Here is a 24,395-nt window from a genome sequence, read left to right as displayed (position 1 = left end):
GACGAGCATGCGCGGTAGCCCCGAAACGTGTTGTTGCATATCGTCACCCGGCAGCTAAGAATGAGCACGCTATGAAAGTAAACGTCAAGAACTCAGCCAACACACTTGGTCTGCATTATTTATAATTAGACAGACAACACATATACAATGTGATTTTGTTTTGTTTACAAGGAAAGAAAAACGAAAGTTAAAAAAGGGAGATGTCATATATATGTATGTGCTGCGGTTGTTTTAAGAACGTTGCGACAGCTGCCGTAAAGGAGGTGCGTTGCTAGCCTGGTTGCTATGTTTCCGGTTCGTCGTAAAAGTGTTCTTCATGTGTTTGTACCCTGCTCAAATCTCTCAGTAAAGTTATTCATTGGATTATACCTTTTGTTTTGAACTTTATTACACCTTGGAGCGCTTTTTCCCGTCCATTTTTTTCCTGCTTTCGCTATCTGCGCCTAATGACTGAGCTACGTGGCGCCATTTCTTGTGATGTCTCACGGAGCATTTCTGGTCGGGACGGGATTCGTTCCCAGGGATTCGAATAAGGAACCAACTCTTTTTCTTTACTATAGTGGTCTCGATAACGGGTACCGGTTCTCAAAAAGGGATTCGAGTCCGAGGACTCGGTTCTTTTCTTATCGAACAACCGAGAAAACCGGTTTCGAGTATCATCCCTAGGGGTGTAACGGTACACAAAAATTTCGGTTCGGTACGTACCTCGGTTTAGAGGTCACGGTTCGGTTAATTTTCGGTACAGTAAGAAAACAACAAAATATACATTTATGGGTTATTTATTTACCAAATTTGCAAAATCTCCCACCAAAAATATTTTTCTTAGTGGAATATTTGATGTGAAGTAATCGGAACCTTGAATAGGTCAATAATTCATAATAACATTGATTTTGATTCAATATTATGTTTTGAGCAATGACAGTTTGAAAAAAAAAAAAAACAGCTTTGTTTTATTAGTCAACATTGCAACTTTTTCTAAATTACATTTAACCTTTAAACTTTTTTATTTCACTTTTGTTATGTTTTTGTTTATTTTAATAGTATTTTTAGAATGTGCCGTGGGCCTTTGAAACATTAGCTGTGGGCCGCAAATGGCTTCAGGGGCACACTTTTGACACCCTTGCTATAGATAATAAAAAATAAAATCTGATAAATCTATGGATAAAAAACAGAGGCTGGCGACGCATGCGCGTTTATCATAACTCTCACTCCCTGTCTATGCCCCTCCCTCACCAATGCTGCTGCGCGCACAATTTGTTTTGTTTTTAACCCCTTCTTAACCCTGAACGTACATTGAAAATACACACAACCCTAACTCAAAATGCCGGACATTTGAGGCATTTAAGAAACTCCGCCCTGACAGCCCGCAAAAGAGGACATGTCCGGTGAAAAGAGGATGTATGGTCAGTGTATCGTAGCCCGTTAGCGGCATGCTAGCAGCTAGCACAACGTGCGTTACGCTACTTAATATGTCCGTGTGGAAACTCGTTCGGTACACCTCCGAACCGAACCGGAACCCCCGTACCGAAACGGTTCAATACAAATACACGTACCGTTACACCCCTCCTTTTTTCTGATCAGACAAGATTTCTGTTTAATTAATATATTATTTTACTGTCGTCTGCAGTCTTCTTCAGAAAGTTCACCTGACCACAGTAAAACATTGTCTATCACAGGGGTGTCAAACTCATTTTAATTCGGGGGCCACATGGAGAAAAAATCTAGAGAAAAAAAATGTGTCTGTGGCTCGTTCTATCTATTTTTAGGAACACTAATACAAAACCTCACAATAATGTCTGATTGAAAGCTAAAAACATTATGACACGCCACCTTAAAAAACGGATTGGAAATTAATTTTTTTTTACCAAATGAGACACCCAGAATGTACATGAAAATAAAGAATGTGGGATTTACAATATTTCTATGAAGGATAAAACACTGAATATTGACAACATATGAACGTCACACCCCCTCTCCATCCACATATTTTACAATCAAGCGAAACGCAAAAAAAGTGCAACAAACACCGCAAAATATGAAAGCGAAGGGTAAAAGAAAACCCCACCTACAATCTGATATATCACTAAGCTTTAGAACTTTATCGTAAAAAACCTCCTTCTGCGTCTGTCCCTGACACTCGCATTTCAGGCTGGTTGCTCTGTGGAAACGCTCCTCACCCACACTGCTTGGTGCCTCGTCTGAGTTGCAGTGACTTAGATTACCATAGTAACTAATTAGACTACCATAGTAAGTAGTTAGATTACCATAGTAACTATTTAGATGACCATAGTAACTAGTATATCATACAAAAGTGCAGATTCCAACCATTGAAATACTTTGTATAGTTCAATACTTACGGTCATTAGAAAAGATCACTGCACATCATAATGGCAGCTACACTTTCCATCTTAAAGATCTAAAACAAATATTTGGGCATGCATCCCCCTGGCCTTAATTTGCCCAGGTCTGCTGTAATGGTAGCCACAACATATTGAGTGACTTTTTGGTAACAATTTAGACATTAATGGTTGTGTGTTGAGGGGACAGTACATCTACAGAAGCTGTACACCAGGGGTCCCCAAACTTTTAGACTCGGGGGCCGCATTGGGTTAAAAAAATTTGGCCGGGGGCCAGGGTGTGTATATATATATATATATATATATATATATATATATATATATATATATATATATATATATATATATATATATATATATATATATATATATATATATATATGTATATATGTATATATATATATATACATATATGTATATATGTATATATATATATATATATACATATATGTATATATATATACATATATGTATATATATATACATATATGTATATATATATATATATATATATATATATATATATATATATATATATATATATATACATATATGTATATATATATACATATATGTATATATATATATATATATATATGTATATATATATACATATATATGTATATATATATATACATATATGTATATATATATACATATATGTATATATATACATATATGTATATATATGTATATATATATACATATATATATGTATATACATATATATATATATATATATATATATGTATATATATATATATATATGTATATATATATATATATACATATATGTATGTATGTGTGTGTGTGTGTGTGTGTGTGTGTGTGTATATGTATATATATATGTATATATGTGTATGTATATATGTGTGTATATATATATATATATGTGTATATATATATATATATATATATATATATATATATATATATATATATATATATATGTATATATGTGTGTATATATATATGTATATATGTGTGTATATATATATGTGTATATGTATATATATATATATGTGTATATGTATATATATATATGTATATATATATGTATATATTTGTATATATATATGTATATATATGTGTGTATCTATATATATGTATATATATATATATATACTGTATATATATATATACATATATACATTGTCTTTATAATCCGTTTTGTCATTTAACATCAATTAACATTGATGTTCATCAACATTTAACATTGTCACGTTATCGATGGGAAAATTCCTTTTTAGACAATATGATTTGCCTGAGCGACTAGGAGACACCAAGAGTAACAAGCGGTAGAAAATTGATTAAAAAGGAAAGAATAAAAAATAAAATAATTTTAATTTTTTTAAACTTGGGACTTCCTGTGGGCCGGATTTTGGATGCTAGGGGGCCGGATCCGGCCTGCGGGCCGTAGTTTGGGGACCCTTGCTGTACACCGACTACTCTACATTGTATCAAATGGTCATTTCTTCAGTGTTGTAAAAATATGACTGGTGTACTCACCTTTTGTGAGGTACTGTACATACTGTATAATATTATGTCGTATTGTACTGATCCCACCACAGAGGTAGTTCATATAATTATGTTTTATTAGATACGTGAGTTCCTAACACAATTTGACTCTTCATGGGTTTTCCAATGATTTTTCCAGTGAGGCTGACTTATCTGCAGGCTGTGCATGTGTCAATTCAACACCCTGTGTTCTCATTTTCAGGTAGAGCAGGAGATCTCACTTGTACAAAGAAAGATGTCTGACCTGGAGTTAGTCCTGCAGCAGAAGGACAACGAGTTAAAGGCCTCAGAAAGTCAAAGGACGATCCTAGAACAGGACCTGGCAACCTACATCTCAGAATGCAGTGTAAGCAGATGCAGTGCTGCCACTACAAAGAATTGCAAGCTACATTTATGGACTTTGTCCATGTCTTGCTTTGCAGAGTCTAAAGCGTAGCTTGGAACAAGCTCGTATGGAAGTGACACAAGAGGATGACAAAGCTTTACAGCTCCTCCACGACATCCGAGAGCAAAGTAACAAGCTTCAGGAAATCAAAGAGCAGGTACGAGGACGTCTTTCAACGTCGGTTTGTCACATTGTTAAATATCTTCAAGTTTAGATTCTTACCATTTGGCCCGCAGACCGTTTTTAGTTGATCATATAATGACCCACATTGGATTGGTTTAAGCATCTTTAATATACAAACTGGCGCAGGGTGGAAAAAGTTTGGACACTTTGGACGTACTGTACCAGTGGCGTGCCGTCACTAGAGGCAGGGGAGGCGGGGCCTCACCTGCCGTCATGGAAAGAAAAAAAATGTAAAAAGAAAATTTAAAAAAAAAAATTGTTATATGTATCCAGTGATTATACTAAAGTTATTTTCCATTTAACTTCACCAGTTTTAGATTATTTTTATTTTTATTTTCACATTTGCCGTTCAAATACTGAGAAGAGACGGTGCTGTGATCAGCAGCCAGTTGAGGCACGTCACTGATTTGTGCCTCAACATGGATTGTGCACAATGACTTGGCTAACTGCTGAGCTGCTGTGCAGTGAGACTGTATTGCTATATGAATTATATCAGCTAACTAAACTATGGCATAGTTTAGTTAGCTGAGGTATATCATGTACAGTGTATTTTGTCAAAAACTGTATGTGTGTAACGTATTTCTTGTGCTGAGCATTCATAAATCTGCTGCAAAAGACGTACTGGTTGAGGCTCGAAGTAATCCGGCCTCCTGGTGGTAGAGGGCGGTAGTGATCCCAGAGATCATTCCTCGGCCACAGAAGAAAAGAAAAAAAGTTTGCAAGCTATTGTTTATTTCCTCTCGCCTGGACTTTTATTAAAAACATGGAGTATCACATATGTAAAATAAAACAGTTTTCTAAACTGGACTTTCAATCGAAGCAGGAGGTAATAATTAAAGGTATACCAATGCCGGAGCTAAAAGGTTTGCTTTTGACTTCGGGACAGAAGACCCGTTCTTTTCAAACGGCGTGGTACACACACAAAGGCTGTCCAGCAAGAAAGGTAAGACCATAGTAATAATTTTCATCAAATGTGCTTTTTTGTGTGCTACAGTTGTGTAAAGAATGCTGGTATGAGCTTTTAAACATAACCAGTTAACTGCTGCCAATCACATGGTGAATAAGATACTATTTAGGGTTCATATGTTTGTAAATCTGACTGTGATGATGCAGTGCCTCACCAGACATTAACCTCACCGTAGCCACTGTACTGTACACATTAGGTGAAGAAAATCCTCTTTGGCCATGCCTTGTAAAATACATACCGTATTTTTCGGACTATAAGTCGCAGTTTTTTTTCATAGTTTGGCCGGGGGTGCGACTTATACTCAGGAGCGACTTATGTGTGAAATTATTAACACATTAGCGTAAAATATCAAATAATATTATTTAGCTCATTCACGTAGGAGACTAGACGTATAAGATTTCATGGGATTTAGCGATTAGGAGTGACAGATTGTTTGGTAAACGTATAGCATGTTCTATATGTTATAGTTATTTGAATGACTCTTACCATAATATGTTACGTTAACATACCAGGCACGTTCTCAGTTGGTTATTTATGCCTCATATAACGTACACTTATTCAGCCTGTTGTTCACTATTCTTTATTTATTTTAAATTGCCTTTCAAATGTCTATTCTTGGTGTTGAGTTTTATCAAATAAATTTCCCCAAAAAATGTGACTTATACTGCAGTGCGACTTATGTATGTTTTTTTCCTTCTTTATTATGCATTTTCGGCCGGTGCGACTTATACTCCGGAGCGACTTATACTCCGAACAATACGGTACACATGTTTTTAACGTAACATACAAGAACTAAGAAACATATTGACGGCGTGGCTCGGTTGGTAGAGCGGCCGTGCCAGCGACCTGAGGGTTTCTGGTTCGATCCTCCGCGTCACGTGCGTTGTATCCTTGAGCTAGACACTTCACCCTCGCTCCTGATGGGTCGTGGTTAGAGCCTTGCATGGCAGCTCCCGCCATCAGTGTGTGAATGTGTGTAATAATGAGTGAATGTGGAAATAGTGCCAGAGCCCTTTGAGTACTTCCTAGGTAGAAAAGCGCTAAAAGTTGGAACGTTGTGTAATTCGTAAATTAAAACCAAAATACAATGATTTGCAAATCCTTTTCAACTTATATTCAATTAAATAGACTGCAAAGACAAGATATTTAATGTTCACACTGAGAAACTTCATTTTTTGTTGCAAATAATCATGAACTTAGAATTTAATGGCAGCAACACACTGCCAAAAGTTGTCACAGGGGCATTTTTACCACTGTGTTACATGGCCTTTCCTTTTAACAACACTCAGTAAACGTTTGGGAACTGAGGAGACACATTTTTGAAGTGGAATTCTTTCCCATTCTTGCTTGATGTACAGCTTAAGTTGTTCAACAGTCCGGGGGTCTCCGTTGTGCTATTTTAGGCTTCATAATGCACCACACATTTTCAGTGGGAGACAGGTCTGGACTACAGGCAGGCCAGTCTAGTACCCGCACTCTTTTACTATGAAGCGACGCTGTTGTAACACGTGGCTTGGCATTGTCTTGCTGAAATAAGCAGGGGCGTCCATGATAACGTTGCTTGGATGGCAACATATGTTGCTCCAAAACCTGTATGTACCTTTCAGCATTAATGGTGCCTTCACAGATGTGTAAGTTACCCATGTCTTGGGCACTAATACACCCCCATACCATCACAGATGCTGGCTTTTCAACTTTGCGCCTACAACAATCCGGATGGTTCTTTTCCTCTTTGGTCCGGAGGACACGACGTCCACAGTTTCCAAAAACAATTTGAAATGTGGACTCGTCAGACTACAGAACACTTTTCCACTTTGCATCAGTACATCTTAGATGAGCTCGGGCTCAGCCAAGCCAGCGGCGTTTCTGGGTGTTGTTGATAAATGTGGGTTCTGAACCGAGGATGTCGTTGTGGCTTGTGCAGCCCTTTGAGACACTTGTGATTTAGGGCTTTATAAATAGACATTGATTGATTGATTGATAAATGGCTTTGGCTTTGCATAGTAGAGTTTTAATTTGCACTTACAGATGTAGCGACGAACTCTAGTTACTGACAGTGGTTTTCTGAAGTGTTCCTGAGCCCATGTGGTGATATCCTTTACACACTGATGTCGCTTTTTGATGCAGAACCGCCTGAGGGATCCAAGGTTTGTAATATCATCACTTACGTGCAGTGATTTCTCAAGATTCTCTGAACCTTTTCATGATATTACGGACCATAGATGGTGAAATCTCTAAATTCCTTGCAATAGCTGGTTGAGAAATGTTGTTTTTAAACAATTTGCTCACGCATTTGTTGACAAAGTGGTGACCCTCGCCCCATCCTTGTTTGTGAATGACTGAGCATTTCATGGAAGCTGCTTTTATACCCAATCATGGCACCCACATGTTCCCAATTAGCCTGTTCACCTGTGGGATGTTCCAAATAAGTGTTTGATGAGCATTCCTCAACTTTCTCAGTCTTTTTTACCACTTGTGCCAGCTTTTTTGAAACATGTTGCAGGCATCAAATACCAAATGAGCTAATATTTGCAAAAAATAACGTTTTCCAGTTCGAATGTTAAGTATCTTGTCTTTGCAGTCTGTTCAATTGAATATAAGTTGAAAAGGATTTGCAAATCATTGTATTCTTTTTTTAATTTACCTTTTTGACAACCTGCCAACTTCACTGCTTTTGGGGTTTGTATAACCTATTTACTTTTTCAAGAACAATGTATATTAACTGTCCATGCTGCTTTTAATTCAAATTCAAATGTGCTCTGTGTGCTCCATGCGTTTTGGGTTATGTAACATAGCTGAGACCATCCCAGTACACAACTGAAGCTGTCACATTGACAGTAATGGAAAACAGACCAGCAGTATCTACAAATCCCTACTCAGCAGTATGCACTTTTTTTTTTTTTAAATAAAAAAAATCAATTTAAATCAAAGGTTTTAGAAAAAGCAGCCTTTTTTTCCTCAGCCTACTAAAGCGCTGGTTACCAAGCAGTGAATACGTTGTGCAATGGTTGCTATGGAGATGAGAGCCAAATACCTACGAGTGAAGAGCTGATGCAGTGGGCAGACTGTTGTGATGAGATGCTGGGTCCTTGGTTCATTTCGTTTCAGCAATCTGAAACCCGTGATTTCTGTATTGCATCCTATCCTAAAAAGACTTTTTTTTTTGTCAGATTTTGGATTTTAATCTAATGCAATGTACAGTATACTGTATGTACAACTGCAGCGCATAATCTGAAGTTTTATGATCTTTAGCTGCATATTATGCATTTTTGTTCCAGTGTTTAAGAGCAGAGAGGTTTTCTGGCACCATAAGTGAGGTTAGTTGTGTAGGAGTATAATCATTTTTCTTTTGATTGACTTTCTGATAGTGATGTGCGATACCACTCATTTTCTTTCCAATCCAATGCCGAGTACAATTCAGGCTGGTATCGGCGGTAGTGTTGTATAATGTGTCTGCTAAAATGTAGCATTTATATTTGCAAATAATAACATATCTATCTAAAAAAAGCAACAGTAAAATATAAGAAAAAGAGCAACATATCTGAATTAAATGGGGAAAAGCTGAATTTAAAAAAACTAATAATTACTAATAATCTACTCAGTCACCTATTACCAAAATGTGCTCCCCATACTTAAGTTTGAGTTTATTTCGAACATGCAAGCATACAACATGATACATAACAATTTCCAGTTTCTCTTTTCAACATGTTCGAAAAGGAGTAGGAAGAAGCAGAGCTTTTTTAATCCTACCCCTTTTCTTTTACATAACGTTGCTAAAACTTTTGTTCACTTCCTGTTCTCAATTTATTCACAATATACTGCATAAGTAATCACAATAAAAATAAATAAATAAATAAATAAATAATTCTCTGTGTAGTAAGTTACATTTCATATGATGAGATGAGTAAGATTATTTTGAGAATGAATGAACGGATGGATGAAATAAATTCAGAATACTTGACTTTCCAGTATGGAGCTTGTAGTTTCCTAATGAAGCCCAAGCTTGACGTTCCTTTACTTTCTCCTGCTCCGCTTGCTGCGGCAACAATAAACACAACTCCAGACGCTCCTCTTTGTTTTTATATCGTTTATTTGTCAAGTTAATCATTCAAAGACGTAAAACGATAACAATGTGGGAACAAATGAATGGCAAAATAAAGCGAGTTTGTTACAGTAAGAAAGAGTTAGAAAAAGTAAGAGTAAGGTCAAAAAACTGTGTGGCTCGATTCCACCATACCTGACTGCCATTACCCATAATGCATTGTGTCCAAAACCATCTTACCACACAGATCCTTCCGCCATATATGCAATTAAACAGTTACATAATCTTCACTGTGTTAAAGCAGTATAAAATAGTACGTCATCAAATTATTCAGACAAATGTAATAATTACAAATAAAGTGTACCTTATAATTATTCTAAACATGCAATACACACTACCGTTCAAAAGTTTGGGGTCACCCAAACAATTTTGTGGAACAGCCTTCATTTCTAAGAACAAGAATAGACTGTCGAATTTCAGATGAAAGTTCTCTTTTTCTGGCCATTTTGAGCGTTTAATTGACCCCACAAATGTGATGCTCCAGAAACTCAATCTGCTCAAAGGAAGGTCAGTTTTGTAGCTTCTGCAACGAGCTAAACTGTTTTCAGATGTGTGAACATGATTGCACAAGGGTTTTCTAATCATCAATTAGCCTTCTGAGCCAATGAGCAAACACATTGTACCATTAGAACACTGGAGTGATAGTTGCTGGAAATGGGCCTCTATACACCTATGTAGATATTGCACCAAAAACCAGACATTTGCAGCTAGAATAGTCATTTACCACATTAGCAATGTATAGAGTGTATTTCTTTGAAGTTAAGACTAGTTTAAAGTTATCTTCATTGAAAATAAGGACATTTCAATGTGACCCCAAACTTTTGAACGGTAGTGTACCTGTATACATTTTCGTATTATGCAAATAAAGTAAATAGTCCCATTTTGGCTGAATAAACATAAAGCACCTTCCATAAAATGTAAATTAACTTAAATAGCATTTAGGCGGTATCATGTACAAAGTAAGGGGGAAGACACTGGAAACAAATTAAATTAAAGGCAGTTAAACAATATTGACATCAAATAAACACCAATATATATACTCTCTACACTGCAAAAAGTCTGTGTTCAAAAACAAGAAAAAAAAATACAAAAATTAGGGGTATTTTATTTGAACTAAGCAAAAATATCTGCCAATAGAACAAGAAAATGTGGCTTGTCAAGACTTTCCAAAACAAGTAAAATCAGCTAACTTCAATGAACCCAAAAATAACTTAAAATAAGTATATTCTCACTAATAACAAGTGCACTTTTCTTGGTAGAAAACAAAGATACCTTTTTGCTCAATATGTTAAAATATTTTTAAATTAAGTAAATGCTAGTGCCATTATCTTGACATAATGATATGCGCTCGGCATTACATTTCTTGAAACAAGCAAACTTATACTAAAAACTAATTCATTGTTCTTAATGGAAAGGCAACAAGGCAACCGCTTGTTACTCTCGGGGTCTCCTAGCCGCTCAGGCAAATCATATGGTCTAAAAATGCATTTTTCCATTGATAACATGACATCATCATGCCAAGTGCATGCTCTTTCAGTCAATTTGTGCATATATACAGCCCGGCCCCCGGCCAAAAAATGTTTTATTGTAATTTTGAAGAATTCATCTGAATGTGCATGAACTATTTCTGTTCAAAATAGTTTGAAATGTCACATGTTAAATGTTTAAATATTAACTGTCAGTTTACTGTACTGTGCCAACTGTACTACTATATGAGTACGTATTTTCTATTGTTTCATTGAAAATAAAACAGCAAAGTCCATTTGGCTGTCATCCGTCTTAATTTTGAGACAAAATTGTGTCAAAGTCATGATTTGTTTTTTCATGCTTAAAATAAGAAATTATTACTTTAAAAAAAGTAGTTTTATACTTGTGAGTGTTGATGACACAGCTTTGCAACAGTTGATATTCTAGTTTCAAGCATGTTTTAGTCAATATAGGTCAAAAAATCTTAGCTACAAGCTGTAATATCTTACTGAGATCATTTAGGACCAAAACCCTTAAAACAAGTAAAACACTAACATAAAATCTGCTTAGTGAGAATAATTATCTTCTCAGACAGAAAATAAGCAAATATCACCTTTATTTGAGATATTTCATCTTACTTAGATTTCAGTTTTTGCAGTGTATTGGAATGAAATGCAAAACATTTGTCCCACATAGCAGACAAACCTCATTTTTACATTGACGGAAATCATTAAATGTGAACATACTTTTATGCCAGGACTGGAATCCTATGGAACTTCCATACCAGTGTTAACTAGATAGATAGATAGTACTTTATTGATTCCTTCAGGAGAGTTCCCTCAGGAAAATTAAAATTCCAGCAGCAGTGTACAGAGTTGAAATTGAATTTAAAAAGTAAAAAGTAAATAATGGGGGTATAAATGGAAACAAAATACAAAAATATTACAATAAGAATAAAAATAAAAAGCAACAATAAGAATATAACAAGAGAAACTAGACAGATGTTATGAAAAAGTATTGCACTGTTATTGTTTTGCATCCCCTGTCATCCGAGTACCCTCCCTCCTCCCCAGAGAGGAGTTGTACAGTCTAATGGCGTGTGGGACAAAGGAGTTTTTTAGTCTATTAGTCCTGCACTTGGGATGAAGCAGGACTTTGCAGCATTGACAGTTTCTCATCGCCTTCTTTCTCCCTGTGGTTTGCTCACACAGCTGTGCACTGACTTTCAAGTCAGCCAGAACAAAAAAGAATGTTTGTAAAAGTTTAAAAATAATGTCAATTAAATAAAAGTACTGGCAAAAGGCCTATTGATGCACCCTGGAAGAAACATAGGGTTTTTAGACAGGACTTTGAAAATTTGTTTTAAATAAGCTGAATTATTTCATGAATCATACTTGCGCATGCACACATAAACATGCACAATACTATTCAACTATATGGTGCATTCTAATGAATTAGTTCAATGTTTTCTCATTTCCCACCTATACCATAATTGATGTCCCCACATGACCATTGCTGGAGAAATACTATACAGAAACACATTTACGCACTACGCACTAAACAAGAGGAGTGATGGCATGATTAAATAGAACATTACCATGGAAGCTTTGAGTTGGCCTGCTATCTGTGTTGTGAACCTCTGACCTTGTTTGCATTTGGTCTTTACCATTTTTTTTTTTACCATTTCTTTTCAAATATAAAAGTAAAAATGCTAGTCATGTTAATAGCTACAATTCTAAAAGCTTGCACATATATATAAATATATATATTTATATGTATATATATATATATATATATATATATATATATATATATATATATATATATATATATATATATATATATATATATATATATATATATTTTATATGTATATGGTAACACTTTAGCATGGGGAACATATTCTAAGTAACAAAGACTTAATTTAGAGTTATTTGGACACTAGGGGAACATATAGGGGTTAGGGTTACTAATAAGCAATAATTCTGAGGTTATTGAGGGAAGGCTCTTAGTTAATGGCTTACTGGTTGTATAATAAGGCCATGCAGAAGAAGGCATTAGTAAGTACTTAATAATGACTAATTAAGAGCCAATATGTTACTAATTTGCATCTCAATAAGCAACTAATTAATGGTGAATATGTTCCCCATACTAAAGTTACCATATATATATATATATATATATATATATATATATATATATATATATATATATATATATATATATATATATATATATATATATATATATATATATATATATATATATATATATATATATATATATATATATATATATATATATATGTGTGTGTGTGTGTGTGTGTGTGTGTATGTATGTATGTGTGGAAAAAAATCACAAGACTACTTCATCTCTACAGGCCTGTTTCATGAGGGGTTTCCTCAATCATCAGGAGATTTTAATAGAAGCATTCACATACCATGGTTTTTATAGGGCACAGAAGGGGTGGGTACAGGCAGAACATCCCCATACCCGCGCAGAATGACTACAAGCTAAGGCTCATAGAGAACTGCCTGTACCCACCCGTTCATATACATATATTGCGCTCTACCACGGTATTGAGCACTATTTTTTTGGATAATCTAATTAAGACATATATATATATATATAGATATATATATATACACACACACAAACACACACACACACACACACACAGTTGAACAGGGGTTGGTGCGTGTGCCTCGCAATAAGAAAGCCCTGGGTTTGATCCCCGGGCTTGGGGTCTTCCTGTTAGGAGTTTGCATGTTCTCCTTGTGACTCCTGAAATAAAAACAAAGAACATGTGCAGTTTATTATCGTTGCAAAGAGGTCAGATAACATGCAGACAGCAAAGCAGTCTGATGCAGATTTCAAACTCTGACTCATATTATATTGCAAATTTATAACAAAACTAAACACCCCAAAATATATTTAAATCACATTGTCTTCATGCCTTCTTTCATCCAAACAAAGCGTGTCTTGCTTTCCATTCTACCTAAATTATTTTGGCAATTTCTCCTTCTGCTGTCAGATTCACTTGTCGTATTGCGTGTCAGCTGAGGATCAGTGCCAGCCTTGGGACGCACGCATGTACTGATGTGCCATGTAACCTGATGTCCTGTAATTAGATCAACTAGGCTGTGACCAATGGCTTTTTAACTGTGACCCGTTCACTTTCACTTTCACTCTCAGCATTCCTTTCTACTGAATTGACAGACATAAACTGGCTGGCATTAGCGTCTTTTTTATTATCTGCAAAATGGGGGGGGTGGGGGGGGGGGGGGGGTTTAAATGCAGTGAGCAGCATTGCTTATGGATGAGGTTGCTCACATGAATACTGGAATAGCTTCTCACAGAAATAATTCATTCAACAGGATTAGGGTCAAACAACACTTGGACCAACAGTAACCCTTTTTAAGCACTTATATTTACTGCTGTAGAAATATTTTTTGTACAAATAAACGTTTGTACAAATGAGCAGATTTGACCTCTAACTAGAGATGTCCGATGACGGCTTTTTTGCCCATATTCCAATATTGTCCAACTGTTAATTACCGATACCGATATCAACCGATACTGATATATACAGTCGTGGAATTAACACATTATTATGCCTAATTTTGTTGTGATGCCCCGCTGGATGCATTAAACAATGTAACAAGGTTTTCCAAAATAAATCAACTCAAGTTATGGAAAAAATGCCAACATGGCACTGCCATATTTATTATTGAAGTCACAAAGTGCATTATTTTTTTTAACATGCCTCAAAACAGCAGCTTGGAATTTGGGACATGCTCTCCCTGAGAGAGCATGAGTGAGTAGGTTGAGGTGGGCGGGATTGGGGGGGCGGGGGCTGAGGTGGTTGGGTGTATATTGTAGCGTCCCGGAAGAGTTAGTGCAGCAAGGGGTTCTGGGTATTTGTTCTGTTGTGTTTATGTTGTGTCACAGTGCGGATGTTCTCCCGAAATGTGTTTGTCATTCTTGTTTGGTGTGGGTTCACATTGTGGCGCATATTTGTAACAGTGTTAAAGTTGTTTACACGACACCCTCAGTGTGACCTGTATGGCTGTTGACCAAGTATGCCTTGCATTCCCTTGTCTGTGTGAAAAGCCTTAAATATTGTGTGACTGGGCTGGCACGCAAAGGTAGTGCCTTTAAGGTTTATTGGCGCTCTGTACTTCTCCCTACGTCCGTGTACACGGCGGCGTTTTAAAAAGTCATACATTTTACTTTTGAAACCGATACCGATAATTTTGAAACCGATACCGATAATTTCCCATACTACATTTTAAAGCATTTATCGGCCGATAATATCGGCAGCCCGATATTATCGGACATCTCTACCTCTAACAAATGCTAAAAATCTGCTCATATTCGGATATTCTGTATTTTTTTATTATTTAACTCACAGGAGTTTTGACGTGCAGGCAAAGCATAATAAATCCAAACTTCAATCTGCATGAGGAGTAGGGGTATACTTGCCAACCTTGAGACCTCCAATATCGGGAGGTGGGGGGGGCGTGGTTATTTACAGCTAGAATTCACCAACTCGAGTATTTCATATATATTTCATATATATATATATGTATATGTATATATATATATATATATATATATATACATATATATATATATTGTATATGTATATATATATATATATATATATATATATGGACGGCGTGGCGAAGTTGGGAGAGTGGCCGTGCCAGCAATCTGAGGGTTACTGGTTCAATCCCCACCTTCTACCATCCTAGTCACGTCCGTTGTGTCCTTGGGCAAGACACTTCACCCTTGCTCTTGATGGGTCCTGGTTAGCGCCTTGCATGGCAGCTCCCGCCATCAGTGTGTGAATGTGTGTGTGAAAGGGTGAATGTGGAAATACTGTCAAAGCGCTTTGGGCTCCTTAAAAAGGGGTAGAAAAGCGCTATATAAGTACAACCCATTTACCATTTACCATTTATATATATATATATGTATGAAATACTTGACTTTTAGTGAATTCTAGCTATATATATTTTTATTTTATTTTATTTTATTTACATAGAAAGAAAAAAAAATACTTGAATTTCAGTGTTCCAGTGGCTATCCATTAGATGGCAGTATTGTCCTGTTTAACTTCTCCGTTCATGATGAGTATATCATTTCGGCCGCCATGTCTGTAATTTCCTCGTTCTTCTGCTTCGTCTCCTTGTTGTGTGCGCAGTTGTGCACTCTATAAAAGCCCTAGATGTTATGACGTCTTTGGGCAGGTAAGCTGTTTATTTTGTGGGAAAGCGGACATGAGAACTGGCTGTCCCCACTCAGTCTCAGGTTCGCATTGAGCTGGAGGGGGCGTGGCCTCCAGCTCCGGCTGAATACCGGGAGTTTGTCGGGAGAAAATCTCCGCCGGGAGGTTGTCGGGAGAGGCGCTTAATATCGGGATTCTCCCGCTAAAAACGGGAGGGTTGGCAAGTATGAGTAGGGGTGAACGATAAATATCGGACAGATAATTTATCAGGTCTATATGAGGCATTATTCATACCGTTAAATCCAAAAACATTAAAACATAGCCTAAAAACATTGTAATGAGGTGAGATTATCCGTACTAGGGTGAGCGACTCCAGCACCCCTTTTCCCTACTCATGCTGTAAACCAGCGGTACCGGTCCGTGGATCGATTGGTACCGGGCCGCACAAGAAATAAATAAAAAAATAAAGTAAATAAAAATTAAAATAATAATTTTTTTTTTTAAAAAAAACACAAGATACACTTACAATTAGTGCACCAACTCAAAAAACCTCCCTCCCCCATTTACACTCATTCGCACAAAAGGGTTGTTTTTTTCTGTTATTAATATTCTGGTTCCTACATTATATATCAATATAGATCAATACAGTCTGCAGGGATACAGTCCGTAAGCAAACATGATTGTATTTTTTCATGAAAAAAAAAAAAAAAAAAAAAAATACCATACCAGCAGTCCGTGGGACACATTTTCAAGCGTTGACCGGTCCGCAGTTACAAAAAGGTTGGGGACCACTGCTGTAAACGGCCTGTCGTAAACCTGCTCACTGCTCATTGGAAAGAAACCTGGCATCATTAGTGTGAGACTCCCTTACTGTTTCAGAAGAAAAAATTCTTCAGCAAACTTTCCCCAAGGAGGGGAAAAAACAGTGGGCCTCGACACATCAAACCTTATCCGCCATCGCTTCGACTGTGTTTTGAAAGCCTACGAAGACGCCTGCACAGCTAACGAAGCTGCCTCAAAGAAATGTGGGCACGAACTGCAACTAAAGCTAAATCCAATCAATCAATCAAAGTTTACTTATATAGCCCTAAATCACGAGTGTCTCAAAGGGCTGCACAAGCCACAACGACATCCTCGGCTCAGATCTCACATCAGTGCAAGAAAAAGCTCAACCCGAGGGGATGACAATGAGAAACCTTGGAGGGGACCGCAGATGTGGGGACCCCCCCTGGGCGACCGGTGCAATGGATGTCGAGAACTAAAGCTAAATTAAATAAATACATACAGTACAGGCCAAAAGTTTGGACACACCTTCTCATTCGATGCGTTTTCTACATTTTAGATTGTAGTGGTGTGGGAAAAAATCGATTCGAATTCAAATTGCGATTCTCACGTTGTGCGATTCAGTATCGATTCTCATTTTTCAAAAATCGATTTTTTTAATTTTTAATTTAATTTTTTTTTTTTTTCATTTTTTTTTTTTTTTAAATTAATCAATCCAACAAAACAATACACAGCAATACCATAACAATCCAAAACCAAACCCGGCCCAGCAACACTCAGAACAGCAATAAACAGAGCAATTGAGGAGACACAAACACGACACAGAACAATCCAAAAGTAGTAAAACAAAAATGAATATTATCAACAACAGTGTCAATATTAGTTACAATTTCAACATAGCAGTGATTAAAGATCCCTCATTGACATTATCATTAGACATTTATAAAAATAAAAAATAAAAAGTAAATAAAAATGAACAATAGTTTCACAGTGGCTTACACTTGCATCGCATCTCATAAGCTTGACAACACACTGTGTCCAATATTTTCACAAAGGTAAAATAAGTCATATTTTTGGTTCACTTAATAGTTGAAACAAATTTACATTATTGCAATCAGTTGATAAAACATTGTCCTTTACAATTATAAAAGCTTTTTACAAAAATCTACTACTCTGCTTGCATGTCAGCAGACTGGGGTAGATCCTGCTGAAATCCTATGTATTGAATAAATAAAGAATCGTTTTGAATCAGGAAAATATAGTTTTTGAATCGAGAATCGCGTCGAATCGAAAAAAAATCCATTTATAATCGGATCGTGACCCAAGAATCGATATTGAATCAAATCGTGGGACACCCAAAGATTCGCAGCCCTAGTAGATTGTCACATCAAAACTATGAATGAACACATGTGGAGTTATGTACTTAACAAAAAACGGTGTAAAAACTGAAAACATGTTTTATATTCTAGTTTCTTCAAAATAGCCACCCTTTGCTCTGTTTACGGCTTTGCAGACTCTTGGCATTCTCTCGATGAGCTACAAGAGGTAGTCACCTGAAAGGGTTTTCCCTTCACAGGTGTGCTCTGTACTGTATATTTAAATAAGTTATAGTTTATTTGTACTGGTTTTGAGAAGTAAAAAGTTATCTGCATCCGTATCGGCTTGAAAAAAAAAATCTATCGTGGATTCCCCCAAAACAGGTGATAAAATAGGTTTTAAGATGAGTGAACCTGAGAGGGACAATCGGTAGAAAAATGGATGGATGGATGGATGGATGGATGGATTAACAGTAAAGGTAAACACAAACATGTAAAAACACCAAAAACTATCCTGCACTTCAAAGGGTTAAGCATTTTTTTACTCTTTCATCCACTGACAATTTGGCCTACTTGCAGGAATATCATGCCCAAGTGGAAGAGATGCGAGTTTCCCTCCGTCAACTGGAGGAGGACCTATCTGCTGCTCGGCGTCGTAGCGACTTGTATGAAGCCGAACTGAAGGAGTCTCGGCAGAACAGTGAAGAATTGAAGAGGAGCTACCAGCATAGATTGCAGAAGGTGTCGGACTTGTCCAGAAAAAGTACAATTTCATATCCATACAATAGAGAATACTCACTGTAAATAGTCTGTCTCTCTTTGAGTTTGTTGAGGAATGTTATAACATCTCATTATTTCAACTATTTGGAGGGTATTCAGTGACAAAAAAAAGTATTTTCACAGGCTAAAGAGCAAGGCAAAGCAGAGGCAGATGAGCAGTTCACCAAACTCGACAAGGTAATTTACTTTCTTTGTCTATGGTTATGTTAATACAGTCGAACCTGTTTAAGCTTTCAATCAGTCTAAGTCCAGACTAACTCCCAAGTCCTCGTCAGAGGTGGGTAGTAACGCGCTACATTTAATCTGCATGAGTAACTTTTGGGATAAATTGTACTTCTAAGAGTAGTTTTAATGCGACATACTTTTACTTTTACTTGAGTATATTTATAGAGAAGAAACGCTACTTTTACTCCGCTTCATTTATTTACATTCAGTTCACTACTCGCTACTGATTTTTATCGATCTGTTAATGCACGCTTTGTTTGTTTTGGTTTGTCAGACAGACCTTCAAAGTAGGGTCTATCGCACGCCTGCGTTTCACCAATCAAATGCAGTCACTGGTGACGTTTGACTCCGGTTCACCAATCAAATGCAGTCACTGGTGATGTTTGACTCCGGTTCACCAATCAAATGCAGTCACTGGTGACGTTTGACTCCGGTTCACCAATCAAACAGAGCCAGGCGGTCACGTAAAGTTTCAGCGGCAAAACAATAACAAGCTTAAGCTTACATGAACTCAACGTCAAATTTGAGGAAGCTCATCGCGGTAAGTAACGTTAGTAGATATTTTGGCTGTCACCGTAGGCTGATGTTAGCTTCCCTGCTATGAATCACTGTCAAATGTACATCGTGTGGGGACATTTATTAACGCACTGCAGCCTCATAGACACACACACACACACACACACACACACACACACACACACACGCGCACACAGTCGCACGCACACACACGCATGCATACAAACACCGATCAGAAGCGCACAGTGTGTTCCCAGGTGCAGCCCACACCTATCAGTTTATGGTTTGCGTAAAGGCTAACTTGTTATTTTCCTTTGTAATCTCTACCTACTGAGCCTATGGTGCTGTTAAGTTATTGTGGCTCAATTTGCCTTAATTTTTTTTAAGTTAATGTATTATTATTTAATATATATTATTGTTTTAGTTGCTTAAGAGATATTCCTGGCTCTGAATTTGCTCATTGCTATTTTTATTTTTTTGTGCATTATTTAACAATAATAATAATAATGGATTTTATATTTGTTGCCGTCATCATTAAACGAACAGGTTACTCATCAGTTACTCAGTACTTGAGTAGTTTTTTCACAACATACTTTTTACTTTTACTCAAGTAAATATTTGGGTCACTCTTCCTTACTTTTACTTGAGTAATAAATCTCTAAAGTAACAGTACTCTTACTTGAGTACAATTTCTGGCTACTCTACCCACCTCTGGTCCTCGTCCATGGTGTTCTTATTATTATCAAAAAGTTGAGTTTGTCAAAACAGGCTCGACTGCTTTTCCAAAAGTTTCCATTTCCATTAAAACTGTGTGGGTGTAAATGTAGACATTTGTTGTAGTATAGTTAACTTCATCATTATCGCTGATGTGTTTTTGCAAAAGCATATTGTGGTTATGTAAAAAGACACTGGCACTTAGCAGTAACGCTTCGGGGTACGAGCTAAGGTCGTTTCTTCGGTGCCACAACTGCTGTAGAAGCTCTGAAACAAAATGCACCAATTTGTTTTATATTTTTATTGTTAGCCACTAGAAAATAGATGGCCCAATTTACGAGGTATGTAGGTCCAAAAATCTTTTTATTATCTCCCAGTGTCCCTATTGTGTCTGCCAACATTTGAAAATAAGGCAAATTTTGCCGAAAATTAGGGGAAATATGATCAATTCTGGTCTTGAGAATTACACAGCCCCCATTGAGGGTTGACATGAATTCTGCTGATACCTAGGGCCAAAATCACAAGTAAATGTGCAAGCAATCTTAGTTATGTCTACAATCGCTTATGTTGACAGAAGTCAGCTAATCCGATCGACTCCAACAGGTTGAACTGTATTGTCCTTTTAAAGGAAGAATGTATTGAAAATAGTACTTTTTTTTTTTTTACAGACCAATGCTGAGCAGCAGACAAAGATCCAAGATCTTCAGGAGAAGCTTACTAAGGTAGACATTTCTTGTTAGGTAATGAATCATTAATCATTATGTGCACCCAAACATAATGGAGGAAAAAGCATTTTACTTTGTGAGATAAGTGCATACTTAGTATGTTATTTGTTTCTCTTAATTACAATATAATATTTCATGTGTTTTCAGGATCTCAAGTCCAGTAGTACTGTTTTGGGTTATTTTATGTATATATTGAACTCTTTCAATCAAGGGTTGGTTAAAGGTCCATCATTTGCTAAAGCTAAATTAAATAAATATTTACAGTAGAGGCCAAAAGTTTGGACACAACTTCTCATTCAATGCGTTTTCTTTATTTTCATGACTATTTACATTGTAGATTGTCACATCAAAACTATGAATGAACACATGTGGAGTTATGTACTTAACAAAAAAAGGTGTAATAACTGAAAACACGTTTTATATTCTAGTTTCTTCAAAATAGCGACCCTTTGCTCTGATTACTGCTTTGCACACTCTTGGCATTCTCTCTATGAGCTACAAGAGGTAGTCACCTGAAAGGGTTTTCCCTTCACAGGTGTGCTCTGTGCTGTAGACATTTCTTGTTAGGAAATGAATCATTAATCATTATGTGCACCCAAACATAATAGAGGAAAAAGCATTTTACTTTGTGAGATAAGTGCATAAAAGCTTTATCTTCTCTGACCTCATACTTAGTATGTTATTTGTTTCTCTTAATTACAATACAATATTCCATGTGTTTTCAGGATCTTAAGTCTAGTAGTACTGGTTTGGGTTATTTGATGTATGTATTGAACTCTTTCATTTAAGGGTTGGTTAAAGGTCCATCATTTGTTGTTGTTTTTTTAATCCGGTTAATTTTGCTGATTGAGACCTATCTGCATTTGTTCAATAGTTTTTCGATGATTAATAAGCAAACAATACTGGTTTGCTAAAAAGCACACTCATTATATCAAGCATTTGGTAAGAATTTTTGTGAGCTTGAGAAAGAGAGATTGTTGCTTTAATGTACGGAAAAAAAGTTGAGTAAGAGCACTAACACTGATTGCCTCTTTTTTCCTACTGGAAATAAATGATAGCCTGATGAGTTGCATATCCTTGCAAAATGGTTATAATCATGGGGTATAACTTATCCGGAAAACATGTATTATTCAGTCTTAAAACCGTCATCAAGGAACCGTGAATGACATTACTGACTAAATGTTTATTTCAAAACTTGAATTCCAAGACATTAAAATCCAGTGCTGAAGCTACAGACCATCTCCAAAGCATGAAGTTGGTCAAAGAACGCCTGGAACGAGATCTAGAGAGGCTACAGAACAAGGAAGACTCCAGTGACAGTCTACGCAGACGCCTTCGTGAGACTGAGGTTCACTTCATTCTCTCAAATCCTATATGAAGCAAACAGATCATGTTGAATCACTTGTGACATGCTTGTCAGTACGTGTAAGCGTGTTTGCACTTGTGTGGACTGTGTACAGGATGGTAGGAAGACTCTAGAGAACCAGGTGAAAAGGCTCGAGATCGTCGAGCGCCGTGAGACTAAAATGAAGGACGACATCCAAAGCAAAGGCCAGCAAATTCAGCAGATGGCGGATAAAATCATGGTAAGTCACCTCTTGTCTCTAAAATATTTAAAGGAAGTGTGAGCTGATAACAGTTCATCGTCATCACAGCAGGGGAGAGGTGCACGTTTACACAATCATTCTAAAAATATACACTACCGTTCAAAAGTTTGGGGTCACATTGAAATGTCCTTATTTTTGAAGGAAAAGCACTGTACTTTTCAATGAAGATAACTTTAAACTAGTCTTAACTTTAAAGAAATACACTCTATACATTGCTAATGTGGTAAATGACTATTCTAGCTGCAAATGTCTGGTTTTTGGTGCAATATCTACATAGGTGTATAGAGGCCCATTTCCAGCAACTATCACTCCAGTGTTCTAATGGTACAATGTGTTTGCTCATTGGCTCAGAAGGCTAATTGATGATTAGAAAACCCTTGTGCAATCATGTTCACACATCTGAAAACAGTTTAGCTCGTTACAGAAGCTACAAAACTGACCTTCCTTTGAGCAGATTGAGTTTCTGGAGCATCACATTTGTGGGGTCAATTAAACGCTCAAAATGGCCAGAAAAAGAGAACTTTCATCCGAAACTCGACAGTCTATACTTGTTCTTAGAAATGAAGGCTATTCCACAAAATTGTTTGGGTGACCCCAAACTTTTGAACGGTAGTGTATATTAAATATACATTTATACAGTGTTCCCCCCAGAATATTTTTTAGTTAAGGTGGTGTCTCTCCAGGGGGAAGCGGGGTAAGGAACAGTTTAATTTGTTCTGTCGCCACCATCACGTCTACATCTCATCGCTGCCTGGGGGGCAATAGACTACAGACTGTGGTGAAGTAGGCCGGTTTCGTCGCATGAAGAAGCCTACAATTTTTGGTTGTGTTTTCCGCTCCGTATGCTGAATGGCTATATACGATATATATCTCAATATATTTTCCGTAAAGTATATACAAAATATAAAGCAGTCCTAGTTAACTGAGATACTAAGTATGTTATTATTTTGACTTAGTAAATATTGACTTACTAAGGTGCGGGAAACCCTGCTTTATATATACACAGTTCAGTACAAACATAAAGACCCACCCTAGACCCACTCGACGTCCATTGCATCTGGTCTCCCCTAGAGGAGGGGGGTCACCCACATCTGCGGTCCTCTCCAAGGTTTCTCATAGTCATTCACATTAACATCCCACTTGGTTGTGAGTTTTTCCTTGCCCTTATGGGCTCTGAACCGAGGATGTCGTTGTGGCTTGTGCAGCCCTTTGAGACACTTGTGATTTAGGGCTACATAAATAAACATTGATTGATTGATTGACATTGAAAGAACAATCACACAGCCTTTGAATATTAGAGGTGTGCAATACTACAAATGTTGGTATGCGATACCAAGTAAATATTACGGGGCCACTATCACCATCAACACTTTTACTTGAAAATGTTCAACCTCATTAAATGATTTTTCCTTTAATTTGTTGATCATGATTATGATCAAAATGTAAAAACAAACTTATTTACAAACCATTTAACAATATACAAATACACCAATACACGTAACAATATCAACAAAATAATG

The 24,395-nt window shown here is 36.6% G+C and overlaps 1 protein-coding gene across 1 annotated transcript in view; it reads left to right on the top strand.

Annotated features, from left to right (window-relative positions):
* Window positions 1–24,395, top strand: part of LOC133652749 (citron Rho-interacting kinase-like) — a 66,412-nt gene that overhangs the window by 36,436 nt on the left and 5,581 nt on the right. The window contains exons 5-11 of the mRNA XM_062051801.1: window positions 4,078–4,221; window positions 4,298–4,417; window positions 18,888–19,049; window positions 19,212–19,265; window positions 21,212–21,265; window positions 22,476–22,616; window positions 22,729–22,854. Coding sequence (XP_061907785.1) covers window positions 4,078–4,221; window positions 4,298–4,417; window positions 18,888–19,049; window positions 19,212–19,265; window positions 21,212–21,265; window positions 22,476–22,616; window positions 22,729–22,854 — 801 coding nt within the window. The remainder of the gene's footprint in view (window positions 1–4,077; window positions 4,222–4,297; window positions 4,418–18,887; window positions 19,050–19,211; window positions 19,266–21,211; window positions 21,266–22,475; window positions 22,617–22,728; window positions 22,855–24,395) is intronic.

Source organism: Entelurus aequoreus, linkage group LG06 (assembly GCF_033978785.1).
Source record: "Entelurus aequoreus isolate RoL-2023_Sb linkage group LG06, RoL_Eaeq_v1.1, whole genome shotgun sequence".
NCBI lineage: Eukaryota > Metazoa > Chordata > Actinopteri > Syngnathiformes > Syngnathidae > Entelurus > Entelurus aequoreus.
The sequence above is the reverse complement of the archived record's forward strand: the minus strand, read 5'-3'. Positions and strand labels throughout refer to the sequence as shown.